At 35.1% G+C, this 18,187-nt stretch overlaps 1 protein-coding gene across 12 annotated transcripts in view; it reads right to left on the bottom strand.

The window, feature by feature from the left end:
- DMD (dystrophin) overlaps positions 1–18,187 on the bottom strand; it is a 2,265,680-nt gene that overhangs the window by 1,817,159 nt on the left and 430,334 nt on the right. The window contains exon 1 of one of the 12 annotated variants that reach the window (XM_070503120.1): positions 17,641–18,011. The exons of the other annotated variants lie outside the window; for them this stretch is intronic. Within the exon in view, the coding sequence (XP_070359221.1) occupies positions 17,641–17,659 (19 nt within the window). The 5' untranslated portion in view covers positions 17,660–18,011. Of the gene's footprint in view, positions 1–17,640; positions 18,012–18,187 lie in introns of those variants that run through there. 12 annotated transcript variants of the gene reach the window in all.

Raw genomic sequence — 18,187 nt, forward strand, 5'->3', positions numbered from 1 at the left:
TATTTTTAAATAATAGCATAGTGCTCCTGTATTTGAATAAAACATTTACATATAGGTGTTGAACCATTGTTAATTCAATTACAGAGGTCCATATAAGAAGAGCAAATTTATAAAACTAGGTAAAATTCATAGCCTATGGAAATATGAGTTATAATATGAAATAGTGGTAATTCTCAAACACAGTATGAACACTCTCAAGTTAGAAACCAGAAGCCACTTTTCAACCTCAAATGAGAATCTGCTTCTAATAATCAGAGCTAAGTATAAGTAAACAAAGTAACCAGTTTAATTAAAATGATCAACCTCTTTCTCTCTCCCCCAAACCAAAATGAAGAGTAGCTAAAAATTATTATTTTAAAGCCTTACCCCGGCTCTAATTGCAACATTTTAAAATGCCTATTTTAATAGGAGGAAGTTTGTACTGTTATAGATAAGTCTCATTTCTCAGCAAATTGCACATAGTAAGTGTTTATTAAATATTTATTTTCTGAAATACTTTTCATTAAATTATTTGCCAGTAATCTTCTAAAGGTGGTCTAGTGCTTAAGATTTGGCGCTCTCACCACCACGGCCTGGGTTCGTTTCCCAGTCAGGGAACCACACCACTGGTCTGTTGTCTGTTGGTTGTCATACTGTGGTGGCTGTGTGTTGCTGTGATGTTGAAAGCTATGCCACTGGTATTTCAAATACCCACAGAGTTGCCCATGGTGGACAGATTTCAGCAGAGCTTCCAGACTAAGACAGACTAGGAAGAAAGACCTGGCCACCCACTTCCAAAAAAAAAAAAGCTGGCCATGAAAACCCTGTGAATAGCATGGAGCATTGTCTGATGCAGCACCAGAAGGTGAGAGGATGATGCAAAAAGACCAGGGCAGGGTTCCACTCTGCTGTACACAGGGTGGCTAGGAGTTGGAATTGACTAGATGGCACTAACAACAACCTAATGTTCCAAAGCCAAACTGAAAACATTCAAAACTGCTCTTCCATATTCTTTTATCCCTCATTATTATTCTCACAACATTTTGAACATGTCCACTGTCCTCACTTAGCTTCCCCTGCAACATCAGTGTTATTTCAGCTATTTCTCCCTACTCACTTCTAATAGAGACTTTAGATAGTTATCAGATCCTGTTAGAGCTGACAGGCACTAAAAACATACAATTATCTAGTTACTGGAGGCAGTGAAATTGAGGGAGAAATACAGATTTCCAGAGAGTATGCTGTTTTCTGTGTGGTCATATTTCCAGCCTGCATCCTGTCACGCTATGGCAGTTTTCCATTTAATGCAGCAAGTGGCTAAAAGGTTTTGCGGAAGTCAGGTAGATGTTGCAGGACAAGCAGGAATTAACTCAAAATGAATCAAAGGGGAAGCTTTCAAAAAAGAAGTTTAAGCATTATAAATGCCAAGAGGGCAGGAATAAATACCACATGCTGTCAAGACATATTTAACAAAGTTTATTAGAAGGGCAGCAGGAGATGTGGAAACAGTATAGGAGACTAAAGACACTAAATTTAAACCAGCATGTTTTTAAATTTAGAAATTCAGAAACTCTAACCCAGGGAATCGACACTTAAGTAAGCATAAATTCCATAGTAATGATTACTTAAAACCCATACTGACTATGAATTTATGCATGGTGATTCATATCCAAAATAACAAAACTGCATTTATAATAGAAATGAGAACAAAGCAACAAAATTTGTCCCGTGTCAAAGGAAGCATTAATTGTAATAGAGGAAAGTCAAGGTCCTAAAGAATCATTTATTCATTCATTCGTTCACTTAGCAACAACTATAGTTTGTGTTCATGTCATAATTCCAGGGTCTTTAGACATTAATGATGAATTTAAATTAAATATATGTGAATTTCAAAGTATACTTTTTGATCTGTAAACATTTTTCCTTAAATGAAAGTAACCCCCAAATTTAATAAAGTAACACTTTTATTGATAGAAGATAATGACTTTTTTGAAAAGTTGTTTATAGGAAATTAAAGGAAGATAGCCAAGTTGATTGGTTTATTAAGCAGCAAAATTATGCTGGATATTATATCAACAATATATTGTTTTACCAACAATAAAACTAATAAGTTTCCATTAATAGAAATAAGTAATTAGAATGACTATCATTTTTGAAGTGCTTACAAAAGACCAATTATACGTTTTAGTACAATTAGTTCCTATGTTAATTTAATTAGTTTTTTTTCAGTTCAACCTTACAGATAAGAAAACTGAAGCTCAAATAGTTTAAAAATTTATATAGAATTACACATTTAAGAGGCAATTTAAACCTATGTCTTCAATTTTAAAGCTCATACTCTTAAAAGAAAATTATATCCATGATTATATTATCAATTTTATTGTCCAGTTAAAAATTTAATAAGGTAGATATATGTTCAATTTGTACTACCAATGATAGAAATAAATCTAATTATGGCCTATTTGACCACAGTTTAATGTGTTATATATTTTGATTCATTATATGTCATCCTGGAATATTGTTTCCTCACTTCGACCATTTTAAAAAATATGCCCATGCTTAGTTTTTGAAAATTATAGATAATTACTAAGCTTCAAATGCAATTTTAGATTGGTTAACTAGTGTTCATTCAGGTCTCTGCAGATTCCTGTTTGAAATCAAAACCAATAATAACAGTCTCAAAGAGAATTAGAAGAGTTGTTTAAGAAGTGAACCCTATGGAATGGGAGAAAATATTTGCAAACCATGTATCCAAACTATATAAAGAACAATTACAACTCAACAGCAAAAAAGCTAAGAACTTGATTAAAAAATGGGCAAAGTATTTAAATAAATATTTCTCCAAAGAAGACATACAAATGGGCAATAGGTATATGAAAATATGTTCAACATCAATAATCATCAGGGAAACGCAAATCAAATCCACAGAGATATCACCTCATATCTGTCAGGATGGCTATCACAAAAATATAAGGGGCCAAGGGGCCAGCCTGGTGGCATATTGGTTGGGTTCATGCACTCAACTTTGGTGGCCCAGGGTTCACAGATTTGGATCCAGGGCATGGACATACACATCGCTCCTCAAGTCATGCTGGCAGGGTCCCACATACAAAATAGAGGAAGATTGGCATAGCATTATCTCAGGGATAATCTTCCTCAAGCAAAAAGAGGAAGATTGGCAACAGATGTTAGTTTAGGGCCAATCTTTCTCACCAAAAAAAGAAATAAATAAAACTAAAAAAAACTCCCACAAAACAAAGGGCTGGCCCAGTGTGGCACAGTGGTCAAGTTTGCATGCTCCACTTGGGTGGCCCTGGGTTCACATGTTCAGATCCCGGGCACGGACCTACACAGTGCTCATCGAACCAAGTGTGGCAGCATCCCACTTACAAAAAAGGGAAAGATTGGCATAGATGTTAGCATCACTTTTAACAACAGCTAAGATGTGGAAACAAATCTAAATGCCCAGTGATGAATGAATGGATAAAGAAAATGTGGTATAGCTACACAATGGACTATTACCTTTAAAAAAAGAAAGAAATCCTGCCATTTGGTACAACATTAATGAACCAGGAGGACATTAAGCTAAGTGAAATAAGCCAGTCACAGAAAGATAAACACTGCATGATACCACTTATATGAGGTACCTATAATAGTCAAATTCATAGCATCAAAGAGTAGAATAGTGGTTGCCCAAGGCTGGAAGAAAGGGGAAATTTGGAGTTACTAAACAATACGCATAAAGTTTCAGTTAAGCAAGATGAGTAAGTTCTGGAGATAACCTAGAGTTAACAATACTGTATTGTATACTTAAAAATTTGTCAAGAGGGTAGATCTCACATGCAGTATTCTTAGCACCCTAAAATAAAACAAACAAAAAGAAAAAGCAAATGAAACTTCTCACTCAACAGGAATGTAAACAAAATTGTTTAGAGGAAGGGAACAGTTTAAACGGACATTCTGAGTCAATTACGGGGTCTTTCAGGCTACTTTGTTTCTTTAGTTTTGTGCAATCATAGCTGCTTCTCTGGATGACCTTCCTCATAATCTGGATAGTCCCATCGACATTTCTACTGGAAAGCCAGCTAAAGCACAAATTTAGAAAGTTTGAGCATGGCAAATAATGCTGCTTTTGACCATTATAACTGAAGAACAACTCTGTGGGTGTTTAAAAAATTATTCCAGTTATGTGGTTCAGTCTCTTGAGGTTTAGCAGTAGCCAATTATGGCCCACAGGCCAGAAAAGTGACTGATTATTGCCTGAAAACCTGATGATAAAGTGGGAAGGTGAAACAGATTCATTTTTTTCCCCCATTACAGGTAGATGTTGATTGAAATAATGAGAGATTTAAAAAGCTGACACAGCTTTGATCTCTTCTTTGATGTTTCCTGCTGTTGTCTACGACGTCACTCTTTAGAAAATATGGTCAGTTAAAATAAAAAGCCAGAGCATAGTTTCTCCCCACTAATGATTAAAAAAAACGACTTGGCAAATAGAATTCTGCACATTGATGAATGCAAACGGCACAGGACGCTCCCAAATAGTACAGAAGTAGAAATTTTTTACATTGTCACACTAGGCTGCTCTCTGTTCTCTGACCCTGCAGGCTCTCACTGGGTGACTTTGCACCTCCTTTTCTCTTTTTCAGAATGCCCTCTCTCACATGTTACCACTAGTGAAAAGATTACACTTGCTTCAAGACCAAATCAAACATTGCCCTTCCAGGCCTCCTTGTGGGGACAGTCATGCCCAATTTCACAGCATCTGGTTCGTGCCTCTATAATTGTTCTGTACCATGGTATTATATGTATTTGCTTGTGTCTCTTCTAGACATGATGTTCTTAACTATTTTTGTGCTGTGGATCCCTTTGGCATCTGGTGAGGCATATGGAACACTTTCCAGAATGTTTCTAAAGGCAGAAAATAAAAAGAAAAATCATATAGGAATACAAAGGAAACATATTATAATATAGTTATTAAATATTAAATATAGGAATATATATGTGATTATTAATGCGCTTGTTCAAAGTATAATAATTGACATATATTCAAAGGAGTGGTAAATATAAATAATCTTTCAAAATAACCACAACTCATTGGTACAAAAATATTGATGATAAATTCACAGATACTGCTAATACTGTAGTGTGTAGTTTATCTTCATAATTGGAAAGAAATGCTAATTTCTAGTTAGAGGGTAGTAAAAATAAAGATGTAATTTTTCTCCTATCCTGGTTTGTGGATCCCAGATTAAGACCCCTGCAATTTGCCTGTATGGCCTCAAGGGCCGAGCTTCTGATTTCTTCATCTTCATGTCTTTAGTACAGAACAGAACCACTGGAACAATGCAAGTGCTCCAAAGTTTGCTGGATGGTGGCTGAATTGTGTTTTGAAGGTTTAAACGTTGATTTTATTACCACTCTTATCACATCACAACACACGAAGAAATTTGATATTTCAGTTCAATTTGTTGGTGGGTGCCCTACACGGTGCTGTGTAAAGTCTTTTGTTTAGACATAGAAGCTTGAAAATTAAGATTAAAAAGCAACTGTGACTAAGCAGTTTGTGTTTGTTATTTTTTTATCCACTTCCCTCTAAGTCAATAGACATCCATGAAGATGTTGATAATGCTGCTGATAATGTCCTTGTATTTGACATTACTTCCCATGGAGCTTAAACCTTTAATCACAGAATCTAAATAGTCTCTTCAACACATTCTGAAAATGGGAGAGGGGAAGTATCACTAATTTCAGCCTTTCAAATGGAAGGCTCTGACACCAACAATATTAAGTGACACATTGGAGGGCATTCCACTATTAAATAGTGAAGGTGAGAAAAAATGCTCCATTTCCTGACTCGTGGCTATTTCTTTATTATATTAAAAACCCTGCCCAATACTTATGGAAAAAAATGAGCCTATCATTTGGATGTCTCCCAATAGCCTGATGTTTGATGTTGTATAAACCAATAATCTATGATTAATTTTTCATCTTTAACCTATTTTATTTTTAGCATAAATTTGGTATAGCTGTAGGTGACATTATTCTGTTCAAATTGATCAAATTAGAGGATAAACAAAATGACAAATGTCATTACTCTTATTTATTTTTTTGAGGAAGATTATCCCTGAGCTAACACCTGTGCCCATCTTCCTCTACTTTATAAGTGAGATGTCCAGCACAGCATGGCTTGATAAGCAGTGCATAGGCCGACACCCAAGATCCGAACCCGGCAAACCCCGGGCCACTGAAGCAGAATGCACGAACTTAACTGCTGTGCCACTGGCCGGCCCCTCTTAATGTGTTTTAATGACACAGTTCAAACAATAATACAGTTCTGTATATCAGTACAAAGAGAAACTATATAAAATAAGTATCTCAAAAATTTCCCAAATAAATATAAATAACATATATTTACTATGTATATAATACAATATAATAATTTCTGCCATTACAGAATTAAAATAAGGAATCTATTTTCAACTTCCCTATACAACACTTATCTCTAAATTCAGAAAATTTCAAGGAGATTTCATAAAGCTATCTTGCTTATTAACATTAAAGACAATAATAGATAATTGCTTGAAGATGAAAATAGCCTTTTTCAGTAACAATAACAAATTTGCAGCATAACTGTCTGCATCAGCCTATCCCCTTTGCGTAAAAAAATAAGATTTTGGTAAAATATGGCGAAAGATCTTTACAGTGTAACTTGATTATAGTCTGCCTGAGTTATGATTATTTATATTATCATAAAAAAGGACTCTTCTTCATTAGATCTTATTATGCTCACCATAAGAAATTAGCCCATTGCATAGCTCCAATAAAATACTACTTTAATTGCATACACACAAGAAAGAAATGTGCTAGGCACTGTTCATCATATTAGCCACTTCATGGCTAATCATTACTTTTGATCTCAGAACCAGAAGTGTAGTACTCAAAAGCTAATTGGGAAAAAAGTTTTTTAACGTGAAAAGTGTAGAGTTCTTGATCTTTGAACAAAGTTGAGCTTTTAATACTTTTCAAATGAAAAAAGAAACAGGTTTGTTCTCCTTCTGGCTCTAGTATATAGGAAAGACAATTGCAAAGCAGGTATGGTAAAATATGAAACAAAATTACCATTCTTGAAAAAACCCCTTCTAGCATCTGTTGCAACACAGAGCCATTATAATGCAATTAGACAGACTAAGAACCAGATGCTAAGGAAGCAAAATTTAAAAGATGCAGCATGGTATTATTTTGGTTAATGAATTTAATTCCAAATGTTACAGGAGTGATTCATGGACTTTTTTTTTGCTAAAAATCAGTTGTCACATGTACATATTGCATTTTAACATGATACCTATGTAATATAATGAGAAAAGTAAATTACATCTCATAGAGTATCAGATATTTTAAAATGACCCAACTGTAGACGCTCTCACAAGTAGATGAATAACTTGCCAATGGTGATACGCTAGTCTTTAAATTTATACCTTAAAACGGTGAGACGGGTTATGCCATAAATGCAATATAATTCTATGAAACACGACTAAAACAAAATATATTTTAGAAATATTTAAAATACAATCTTTGTTTTTCCCTAATATACCCAATTTCATATTATTGTGTAAAGGGAATATATGCCAATGTAATCCTGAGAACACAATTTGAACACTACTCCAGGAAACGTGTAGGTAACAGTTAAAGCCCTTTAGCATGTTTACATTTTGTATTTCCATCTACAGTTGCCTCTAGTACTCATTATTTTGAAAATAAAAGTCTCTTGTACAGTAAGCTTGTTAAAAGGGAGGTCCAGATCACACAAGAAGAGCATAAGTAGAAAACAAGAAAAACAAGTAACATAAAAACCTGCTAACTCGAATTTATTTTAATAAGCTTATCAAGTTGAAAATAAAATGTAGAAGGCATTATTATGCAAACATAAATAATATTGTATTTTCATAGATGTGTAACTAGCTCATACGAAAAATAGAATTTGTGTTTTATAATAGGATCTGTGTTTAACACTTTTATAACTCACTATATCAGAGCATAGCCTGAACATCCCAGATTCCAGTCCTCAGGGAAGACTGATCAGACCAGGGAGGTACCTTCATGTTAACTGTGCTAAACTTGCCAGCCTACAGCATAAAGTTCTCCTAAAGACTCTATATCTTAATAGCAACTACTTAGGAAAATTGTAAATGTTTATAATAAAGTGATCAACTCATTTTGCTATTCAGGGATTGATCATTTCACAACATACACTTTTAGTTAGCGTGAGCATTGAAAATATGTAGGAAAACACAACCTGACTATTAACAATGACCATATGATAAGAACATGCTTTTTCTCATTTACGTTTATTACTAAATATTTGTTGAATAAATTACTGAAATCCATACCAAAATAATATGAGATATTCGCTCCACATATATTTAATTTTTCTCAAGTGACAGAAAACTAGAATATATTATGCTGCAGTCAAAGCCAGAAATGACACAATTTTCTATCATAGATAAGGGGATAAAATTTTTCTTTTTAATGCAGGCCACAAGTGCAAAGAGGGGATCTTCCAAACAAAGGGCTTCACAGTAGAGGGATGTTCCTTTTGTGGACTGTGTCTAAATTACCAGTAAATATGATAAATATATGGTCATAAAAGGAAACATTTCTATAAACACACTATTAGTCATATAGTATTTAAAAATATTATCTGGTGCTTACTGTTTTGAAAACAATGAATCAAAAACATGGAGAATACTTACTGGGGTATTTAAAAGGGGACACAAAACATAACACCTGCTCTCAAGAACTTTATAAAAAGTTACGGAATCAAAGATAATCCCCAGGAAATAATGAGCGAGTAATTAAATTGAGAATGGGTAGAAATGATAATGTGGAACAAAAGTTCATAGAGTAAAATGAGGTTTGAAGGACAGAAAGTATTGTGGTAGCTAGAGTATTCAAATGGATTTTTGAAGATTGGAATGCTTTAGAAACAAAATGAGTAGAGGGAGAAGATTCCAGAAAGGGAGAATTAGCCTAACAAGATAAGAGAGAGTGAGTGAACCACCCTGCTAATGAGAGAGAATATTTTATGCTTAGAATATAGATAAGACATATCTATATATATATGGAATATAGAAAGGATTCATATTTGCTCTCAACTTAAAAGAAATTCTACCTGATTTGTGAATTACACAGCCAATCAGCTAAATGCTTTGGACCATGGATTTTGGTTACACAGTTATTAAAAATACTTTTATTAAGAATAGCGCATATTTATCACTACATTTTACTTCTATAGCACTTAGGTATTTTGCCTTAATTAACCCCTGAAATTACCAAAAGTAGTCAGGAAAAGATCATTATTATGTCAGTTTTTATTCTCTTCTAGTTTTATTGAGATATAATTGACATAAACTGTGTAAGCTTAAGGTGTACAACACGTTATATATATTGTGAAACGATTATCAGAATAAGATTAGTTAACACATCCATCAGCTCACATAGTTACCATTTTTTGTGAGTTGTGAGAACATTTAAGGTCTACTCTTTTCTAGATGTGAAATGTGAGGCCCACCGAGGATGAATGACTACTTCAAAGGCACACAATAAGCATGGGAGTTGGAACTTCTACGTGTCCTGATTACAAAACCATTACCTACTTCTATGATTTCCTTGTGTCATTGAGATTCTGAAACTTTTATCATGAAAACATTTCTAGGATGTCTGAAATCATACCCAAATAGAATATGGAAATAAAATCTATTTTGAAAGGATTATCTCAACTTGCTGAAATTACATGTAAAACATCCTTTGCACCATCATATATTATGGGACAAAACACAAGAAGAAACAGTGAAACAAGTTTACCATTGGAGACCTGACTACTCCTGAAATTTAGACAATTCAGGTCATTAGTTACGGAGTGCTAAGAGGAAAAAGTATGCCTGATTCCACACTAGTAAAGCCAGAAGCTCTCTAATTTACATTCCCTACTTGGTCGAGGATATCAGATGTGTTCAGGTTGAACAACTTCAAGACTCTTGCTTGAGTAATTTTAAGGAATCTAACATGGTCTGAATAGTAATTGGTTATTGAATAATCCTGCTTGCAGAGCCAACATAAGCTTGCTTCACTGTTAAGCACAGAAGAGGACCAACTGCCTTACTCAGTGCTAGGAAAAGAAACCTTCATCTGCATATAAGCTTTAAAGTCAACCTGATGTGAAAGCCTGAAGTACATTTTGAAAATGAATGGATTAGTGATAAAATTAATGAGAAAACTAAAGTCTCTGAAATGAAATATTTTTGGCATGTGATAACCTGATATGCTGCCCTCAAAAGTCCCTTGCAATTAGGTTTGCTGAGCCATCTCAGCATAGCTTTTCTTGCCTCATGGGTATTATATTAACCAAGCCAACTTGTCTATTTGTCCTTGTGTCACGTTGCTTTTCAACACTAACTTTTACTCCATTTAAGTCAATCTCCTTATCCACAAGAATATGCTACTTTTATCATTTGGGCTTTCTTAGCATGCTTCTTCACAGATCTGGAACAGCTTCTCACTAAAACTACCACTATCAACTACAACTTTTGTATCTGACACTAATTCTAACCTCCCCCAACCTACTACACTACCATCATCTTTGATATTAACATCACTCATTCCCATTTATCACAAGCCACAGTTTGATGTCCACCTAGCCAGGACTCCAACTGACCACTTCTGTGTTACATACAACGAACATCATCTCGGACTTCACATATATTCTTCCCCAATCCAGAATCATAACTACTACCTTCTTTCTCCAAATGTCTATTTCTCTTAGCTAGTGAAACCTCAAATGATATAGAGCTTGTGCCTCAGTAAATTACTATTTATCCACCACCAACTAAACCCTACTCTTCCTTTTTTCTTTTTGCAGGGAAAGATTTGCCCTAAGCTAACATCTGTTGCCAAACTTCCTTTTTTCCTCCCCAGAGCCCCAGTGAATGGTTGTATATACTAGTTGTAAGTTCTCCTGGTTCTTCTATGTGAACTTCTGCCACTGCATGGCAACTGACAGACGGGTGGTGTGGTTCCACAACTGGGAACCGAACCTGGGCCACCAAAGCAGAGTACACTGAATTTTAACCACTAGGCCATCAGGCTGGCTCTACTCTTCCCTTTTCATTAATGTATTCAGCAAATATATATTAAGCTAAGACACCGTGCCTGACACTATGTTTGTTACTGTATCTTCAGCAGGAATCAAAGCAGATAGGGGTTGGATGAGGAGAGCATTTCAGGCAGAAGCAATACCAGAAATGAGTCTGGCATTTGAGAAATGAGAGCAGGTCAGTGTGGCTGAAGCTCAGTGAGACTGCATAGAAGGAAGAGGAAAGAATTGAATCAGAACAATAATCCTCTTTAACCAGAGAGAAACACAACCTGGTTCACATTTTTCAAACATCACTCTGGATGCTACGTGGAGAATGGAGCGAGAGAATGGTCAAAAGCACAGGAGGCAAAGACAGGTTGGGGGTGGGTATTGCCATGTCCAAGGATAACTTAGATTAGGATGGAATCAAAAGATATGAATGATATCATCTACTTCCTCTGCTGCTCCATGAGCCTTTTATTCATGTTTTGCGACAGTCTGGCACATTTCATAGAGCAGCTCCTCTAAACTTTCCCACTGCTTTTCAGGTTCACAAACTGTTTCCTTCCTCTCCACCTCCTGCCTCATCTTGATGGATGACTGTTCTTTAGTTGCTAAACAGAGCAAAGTCATCAAGTCTGAAGTCTCTCCCCCTCCTTCACTCTATCATCTTAAGTGCCCTTGCCCTCTTTTTTTAAAGCACATGAAATAATTTCTTTCTGACACTCTGTGTTAATTTAAATTCTCCCCAAACAGACAGCAAGCTGAGGGATTAGGGGGCAGGTAGGTTATCTAGCAATTGATTTCAGAAAGTACAAGTGAGAGGGTGGAGAAAGTGAGATTAGGAAGAGAGAGGAGGCAATACAGGATGTGTTAATAAGCACATTACTGCTGGGGGCAACTGGGTTCAAACTCGCTGGACTGAGCATTGAACAGTGGGGAACATGCCTCAGAACTGTCCTGCCAGAGGATGAGAAGGCTGGGGTGTTTTTTCTAAAGACTCCCATCCCCTACTGGTTAAAGGTTACTCCTAGTGACATCGCCTCTTTAACACACACTCCTCCCCCCCTCAATATTTCTAGCTTACAGCTGCAACTGTTTGCAGCAAAACAAGCTCTCATGGTGCTGGAGTAAGCCCTCAGGTAGAGCAGCGGAGAAAGAGATAGGAACTCTTGAGGGGGGAGAGCGAGGAACTGCACTGAACTCAGGTCAGGAAGGAGATACGTGGCAGAGCATCAGCAACATCTACTCTTCTTTCCCCTTTAGGACCTTGTTTATTTCTCTCCTCTACTGAAACACTCTTTAAAGGAGTTAATGTTAAGAGCTACATGAGGGACCTTATACATCATCTAGTCCAACCTCCCTTATTTGAAGACTGGAAAATAAAACCCCCAAATTCTTCAGTTCATTTTGGGGATGCTATTTGCAAACTTTTTATTGGTCTACTAAAATGTGTAAGAATGTTTTATACATTTTTCAGTTGGTTAATAGCATTAAAATGAATTGTAATACCTTGACATCACATTGCCATTATCAACTTGTACCACCTCCTCACTGGTTCCAAAATTTTCAAATATAAGCCAATATCTGTTGAATTTTATAATCTCTACTCAATACTCAATTTTTTAGAAATTTGTGGACTTTTAAAAACAGGATAATTGGAAATTGCTGAACCACAAAAGCTATTTATGTTTCAAAATCTGCTCTACAAAATCTCTTTTTATTTGTGCTATATATGGCCTTGAGTACAAGTATTTTTTATTGTTGTTTTGTGGTTATTTTAAAGCCAATAGAAATATTTCCAGGGTCCTAGAAATCTTCAAGGTAAGTGTTTCAAAATTGTCCTTGCAGGAGTCTGTCAGTATTTTGATAAATAGTATTTGAAGCATAACTATAAACAAATTTGAACAGCAGGCTAGTTCACACAGAAATTGTTTTATTCATTGGAATGACTTCACATGTGGTATACTTTATTTTTGGTTTGGTTTAGTTTATGATTAACAATTACGATTCCAAAGGTGGTTAAATAATATAATCTGTTGGACAAATGATACTCTCTATAGTAAGGCACATACTCAACATATACTTTTAATTCACACTGAAATTGTTTGTATCAAAAATTTAAGTCAAATAATCTAATGCAGCTAGCCACAATAGATAATTTCATTATCTTTAAATATATAGCAAGATTTCTCCTCCTTTCTTTTTTTCCAAAGGGCTGTGTTAGACACAATTGATGCTCATTTTTTTTTTAGGAAAGAGATTTATCTAGATTTTCTGATAATTTTGTGATAACTTCAGCATCTCTTAGTCACAATTCATTATGTAGACAGGATCGAACTCTTCACTTTAAAAAAAAAAACCCCAAAAAACCTTACATATTGTATTTTCAAGTGACTTAAGTTTAATTTAAAAGAACTTTTTCACAGGTTCATGTTCAATCTCAGCTTGAGTCTTGAATGTGGAATAAAGCAAAGCAGAACCCTTTTTCTGCTTATGGCACCTGTAAAGCTGCCTAAGAAGGTACAAAAAGGTGGTGACTGCCTTCCAACTCTTTCATTTCTCTTCCTCTCCCTCTCTTAACCATATTCCCAACACCTTTCCTAAAACAGAGAGAGTGAGTTCTGATTGACTGGTAAAAAATCCATCTATTTCAGATTTTTGCTTCCTCCAACAACCATTTCAATTTCAAATGCTGGCCCAAAACAAACTACATGGACTCTGTGTGTGTGTGTATGTGTGTGTGTGTGTGTGTGTGTGTGTGTGCGTGCACGCGCGCGTGCGTGCGCGTGTGTTTGATTGAAGAGATACGATTTTGGCCTGACCATAAGGAATCAGAAAACTGAAAAGGTGAATAGATGATTGTATCCTGAAAGACTCAAATGAGTTTGTGAAAGAAATCCAATACTAATAATAAAAACAAAAAACCAAATGCCTTTTGTTCTTACATCCAATTAATGACCAAATAGCTATCAGAACAAAATATCATAGATATTGTTCATTTGGACCAAAACAAACAGCATTAAAATTCGAAATAAAATATCTCTTCTTTTTTGTCCTAGGCAAATTTGTCTGTAGGATTCATTCATTCACTCATTCAGCTAGTTTATTGAATGCTCGTTACATTCCAGGCAGGTATTAAGTGCTAAGGAGTCAGTGATGAAAGCCAAGAGATATGAGAGACCTAGTACAGCGTTAGTCCTTTTTCTCAAATTTGTACTACGAAACGCCATTAAAGACAGTTTTATTTTCATAATAACACCATAATTTATCATCATAAATATTATCCATTTTAGTATTTTTGAGTTGCTTTAATCATGAAAGGGAAAGTGAAAAATACTAAACTGATAAGTGAGCCAACCCAAAAGAAATCATTTGATACATTATTTAAACATGAGAAATGTGGTACATTTGCTTTCAAAGCATTACCTTCATTTCATCAACTTAGAAGCATATGAATTAAAATAACATGAAAATGCTATCAGAACTCTCAAGATTTCTGAAGCCTATAGGCAGCATGCGATAGGTAAGACATTTTTTGTCTTACATAGACAAAAGAATACACTGTAAAAGTAAAATAAATGAAAATATCTACTTTCTTGATATATTTACTCAAGAAAATTGAGAAAATGATTGTAATAAAAATCTCTGCTTCCTTACAGGCCTACCCACTCCCAACTCTAAGGTACAAACATCTGGGTTAAATTCCATTAAAAGTCAATTATCCATATTATACATTTAATCTAAATGTTGTACCCCATTAGAATATATCAAATCTTAAAATTTCCTGAAAGAAATGGACCATAACAAGTGAGCATATAACTTACAAAAATAGTGAAGGTTACAATTTTTCAAATGCTTCAATTTAGTTATTAGTATCTTAAAAGATATGTTTTAATTTTTATTAGGCATTATAATTAAGTAAAATATACATTTTTGTTACGGTTTAAGTTTCCAAACTGTGGCTTCAGTAAAGTGAGTTGGAAAAACATCTTATTTTTACTAACCTAAAAGGGAAGGCTTTGATGTACGATATAGACTCAAGTGCTGATAAAACATGGATCATGCTTTCTTTTTGTTAAAAATATCACAGACTATATCCTTACTTAGGGAGGTATCTCAGGGAATCAGAATCAAAAGAATAATTAAAAATTGACTCTTTACATTACATATTTGAGTACTAATGACCAGCTGTTTCCTTTAGTAATTGTGCTATTTTCTGCAGAATAATTTCCCAAAATACTCAATATTTTAACATTAAATATTAATTTAACAAATGCTTCCATTTTGTGAGGGATCTGTGTTTATTTTCTTGTGCAGTGGAAAACTTCTCTAAACAATGTATAAAGAGAACCCAGGTAACTAGAGTAAGAGACAGAAAATAAGTATTTTGTTTCTAATGATGAACATGAGCCAAATTCTTTTTTAAATTCATACAACAAGAAGTTTATTGAGCCCTTAATATTTACTTGACACATAAATCTCAATCCATTGACTACCTCTTGAAGCCCCTACAGTTCTCATTGCATTAGTTAATTTCATAAGTCTTTTGTCCTTTCATCAAAAAGGAAAACTCTCAGAAAGCACATCTTTTTCTTTACCCTTTTATCTCCCACCAAACTTGGATAACCCAGCCATCCTTGGCAATTCACAATTCTCCCAATTTCCCATGAGTCTATTTCCTCTGCCTAGAATGTCTTCCAACTGGATAAATTCTCATGAGACAAATTCTTAATCTACCTGAATCTTGGTGATACTGATTCATAAATGAGAATCTTCTCATCTTGTTAGTGGTTCTCAAAGTGTGGTCCCCACACCAGCAGCATCAGCATCTCCTGAGGAACTTTTTAGAAATGCAAATTCTTGGGCCACACATCAGAAGGACTGAATCAGAAACTCTGGGGGCCGGACCTGGCAAGCTGTATTTTAACAAGCTCTCCAGGGTATTCTGATGCCCACTCAAGGCCGAGGACTACAGCTCTAGTCTATCTTCTTCCAGAGTTTTCGTGAAGATCAAAGGAGAAAAATTGTCATGGGGCTTTGAGGGAAACAATCAAATAAATAAATCAAGGACTATATAAGCATAATTTATTAAGTAGGTCAAGGATTGTTTTTAACTTATTTTTCTGTTTCTCTATTTCCTCCTCCATTTGTACGTGCATTTAGAGATAATCTCAGCAATGTCAGCAAGCTTGGTGGCATAGTTCAAGCTGTGAGGGTTCAATGAATAGGTCGGTAAACATTGCAAATCAACACAGCTTTTGATGAAATGTCAAGCAAGACAGAGCTTAGTTATATTCGGCTCAGCTTGAACTCATAAACCATTAACTGGCCTCTGTACTTCCAGGACAATCTGTCTGATGAATAAAATCCAAATATAAAAATAAAAAAATATTTAGAAGGAGATTAGTAAAAGGTAATATATGAGGGAAATGGCAACCATTTAGTTCAGAGCAAATAAGAGATAAGACTTGCAAAAGTGGATAGCCTTTCTTACAATCAAGTTATGGGACAGCTTGTGATCCAAACATACTTTTAACTTTGGGTGTCATTTTTCCTAATACGTATATATACATAATTTCTAAAAGGTTTATTTAATCTCAACTTCTTTAGCTCTGCCCTCCCCCAAAAAACTAGCCATCTTCCTTCCTAATGATAGAAAAATTGTCGAAGTCAGAAGATTTGAATTTGAATAAAAATCCATAATTTATGAATTAATGTTCTTTCAATATACAGTTTGTATACACCGGCAATAAATCTTTGCTAATTTAGAATTTTAGGACATCCTATAATTAAAAAAAAGATAACATGATTAATCACTACATCTTTTTACTTTATTTAAAAGCTAGCATTTAACAATAAATGTTTACTCTTTAAAATCATTCTTAAATATTTCAGGTAATTAGGCAGCTTGGAATTATTGTTTATAACCAGTGGCCTAGTTTGCTTCCTAATAAGTTGTGCATGTCTGATCATGTCTAAATTACTATTCACAACAATTCTTATTATTCTCCTTCTCTTTTATTAAAAAATCCTTGAAACTATACGTATATCACATAGGTATTTCTGTTAAGACAAAAATTGTTCACATTAGATTTCTAATAAGTTTATGGATTTAGTCTAGGACCTTAGAAATTTAATTTGAAGTAGAAATATTATTGTTTACTGTTTAAGGTCTGGGTTGTTAATTGCTTTTCTTGTTTCTTCATGCCAGAAATAATTTTCGATTCCTGAAGACAAAGTTCATAAAAGCCATAACCCGAAAAGTAGAATCTGAGTTCCGTCTCATTTCAGTGATTTGCATCATCCTATAGCTCGTTGATGTCAAACCCCTTCCCTCCCTTCCTCATAACAAAAGCCCCATCTTAACTTTTAGAGAGAGCATATGGAATAGGAGTGAGCCAAATTCATCCCAGAGATTGCAAATTGACCAAAGGAGTCACCTTTGGGGAAGCCTGATTCCGAATGCTTGTGGCATTTATCATCCTTCTGAATGGCTGTTGCATTTATCTGCAGCTTTTACTCACCAGATGAGACCTCAGACATTTCAAATTCTGCGGTGGCTTGCTACACCTTCATAGGAAAGCTTTTTGCTGGTTTCCCTGTTGGTACTTTTCTCTTACACATTCTATGGGGTCTGATAAACCTGGAGGTAGAGTCATAGCCAAGCACAGATAAAGCAGGTACATAATCTCTGACTAGCTTCACAAAAGCAGACAAACGCACAATCTTTTTGCACCTGTTTCTTCCACTCCGGTTGCCGTGAAAAGTGAGGTGTTCTTCACAGATTCAGAGAGAGCGTTTTGCAAACACTCCCCTCTCACAGCAATGGTTTCTTCCCTCACAGGCTCAATCTACCTGATTACGTTCCCTTCTAATCAGTAACCTCAGTTCCTCTAGTAATAACTGTGCCGCCTGCTTTATATAGGATTTTTATGAGACTGAAGCATAAACCAGAGAGGAGAATTAAAGGAGCTGATTATTATGAGGACACCTGTATTTTTGTCTAGTCTTCATGTGAACTCGACAGTGCACTCATTTATGCAAACTGATGTTATGAAAGAGAAGCAGAAA

Source organism: Equus asinus, chromosome X (assembly GCF_041296235.1).
Source record: "Equus asinus isolate D_3611 breed Donkey chromosome X, EquAss-T2T_v2, whole genome shotgun sequence".
NCBI classification, from domain to species: Eukaryota; Metazoa; Chordata; class Mammalia; order Perissodactyla; family Equidae; genus Equus; species Equus asinus.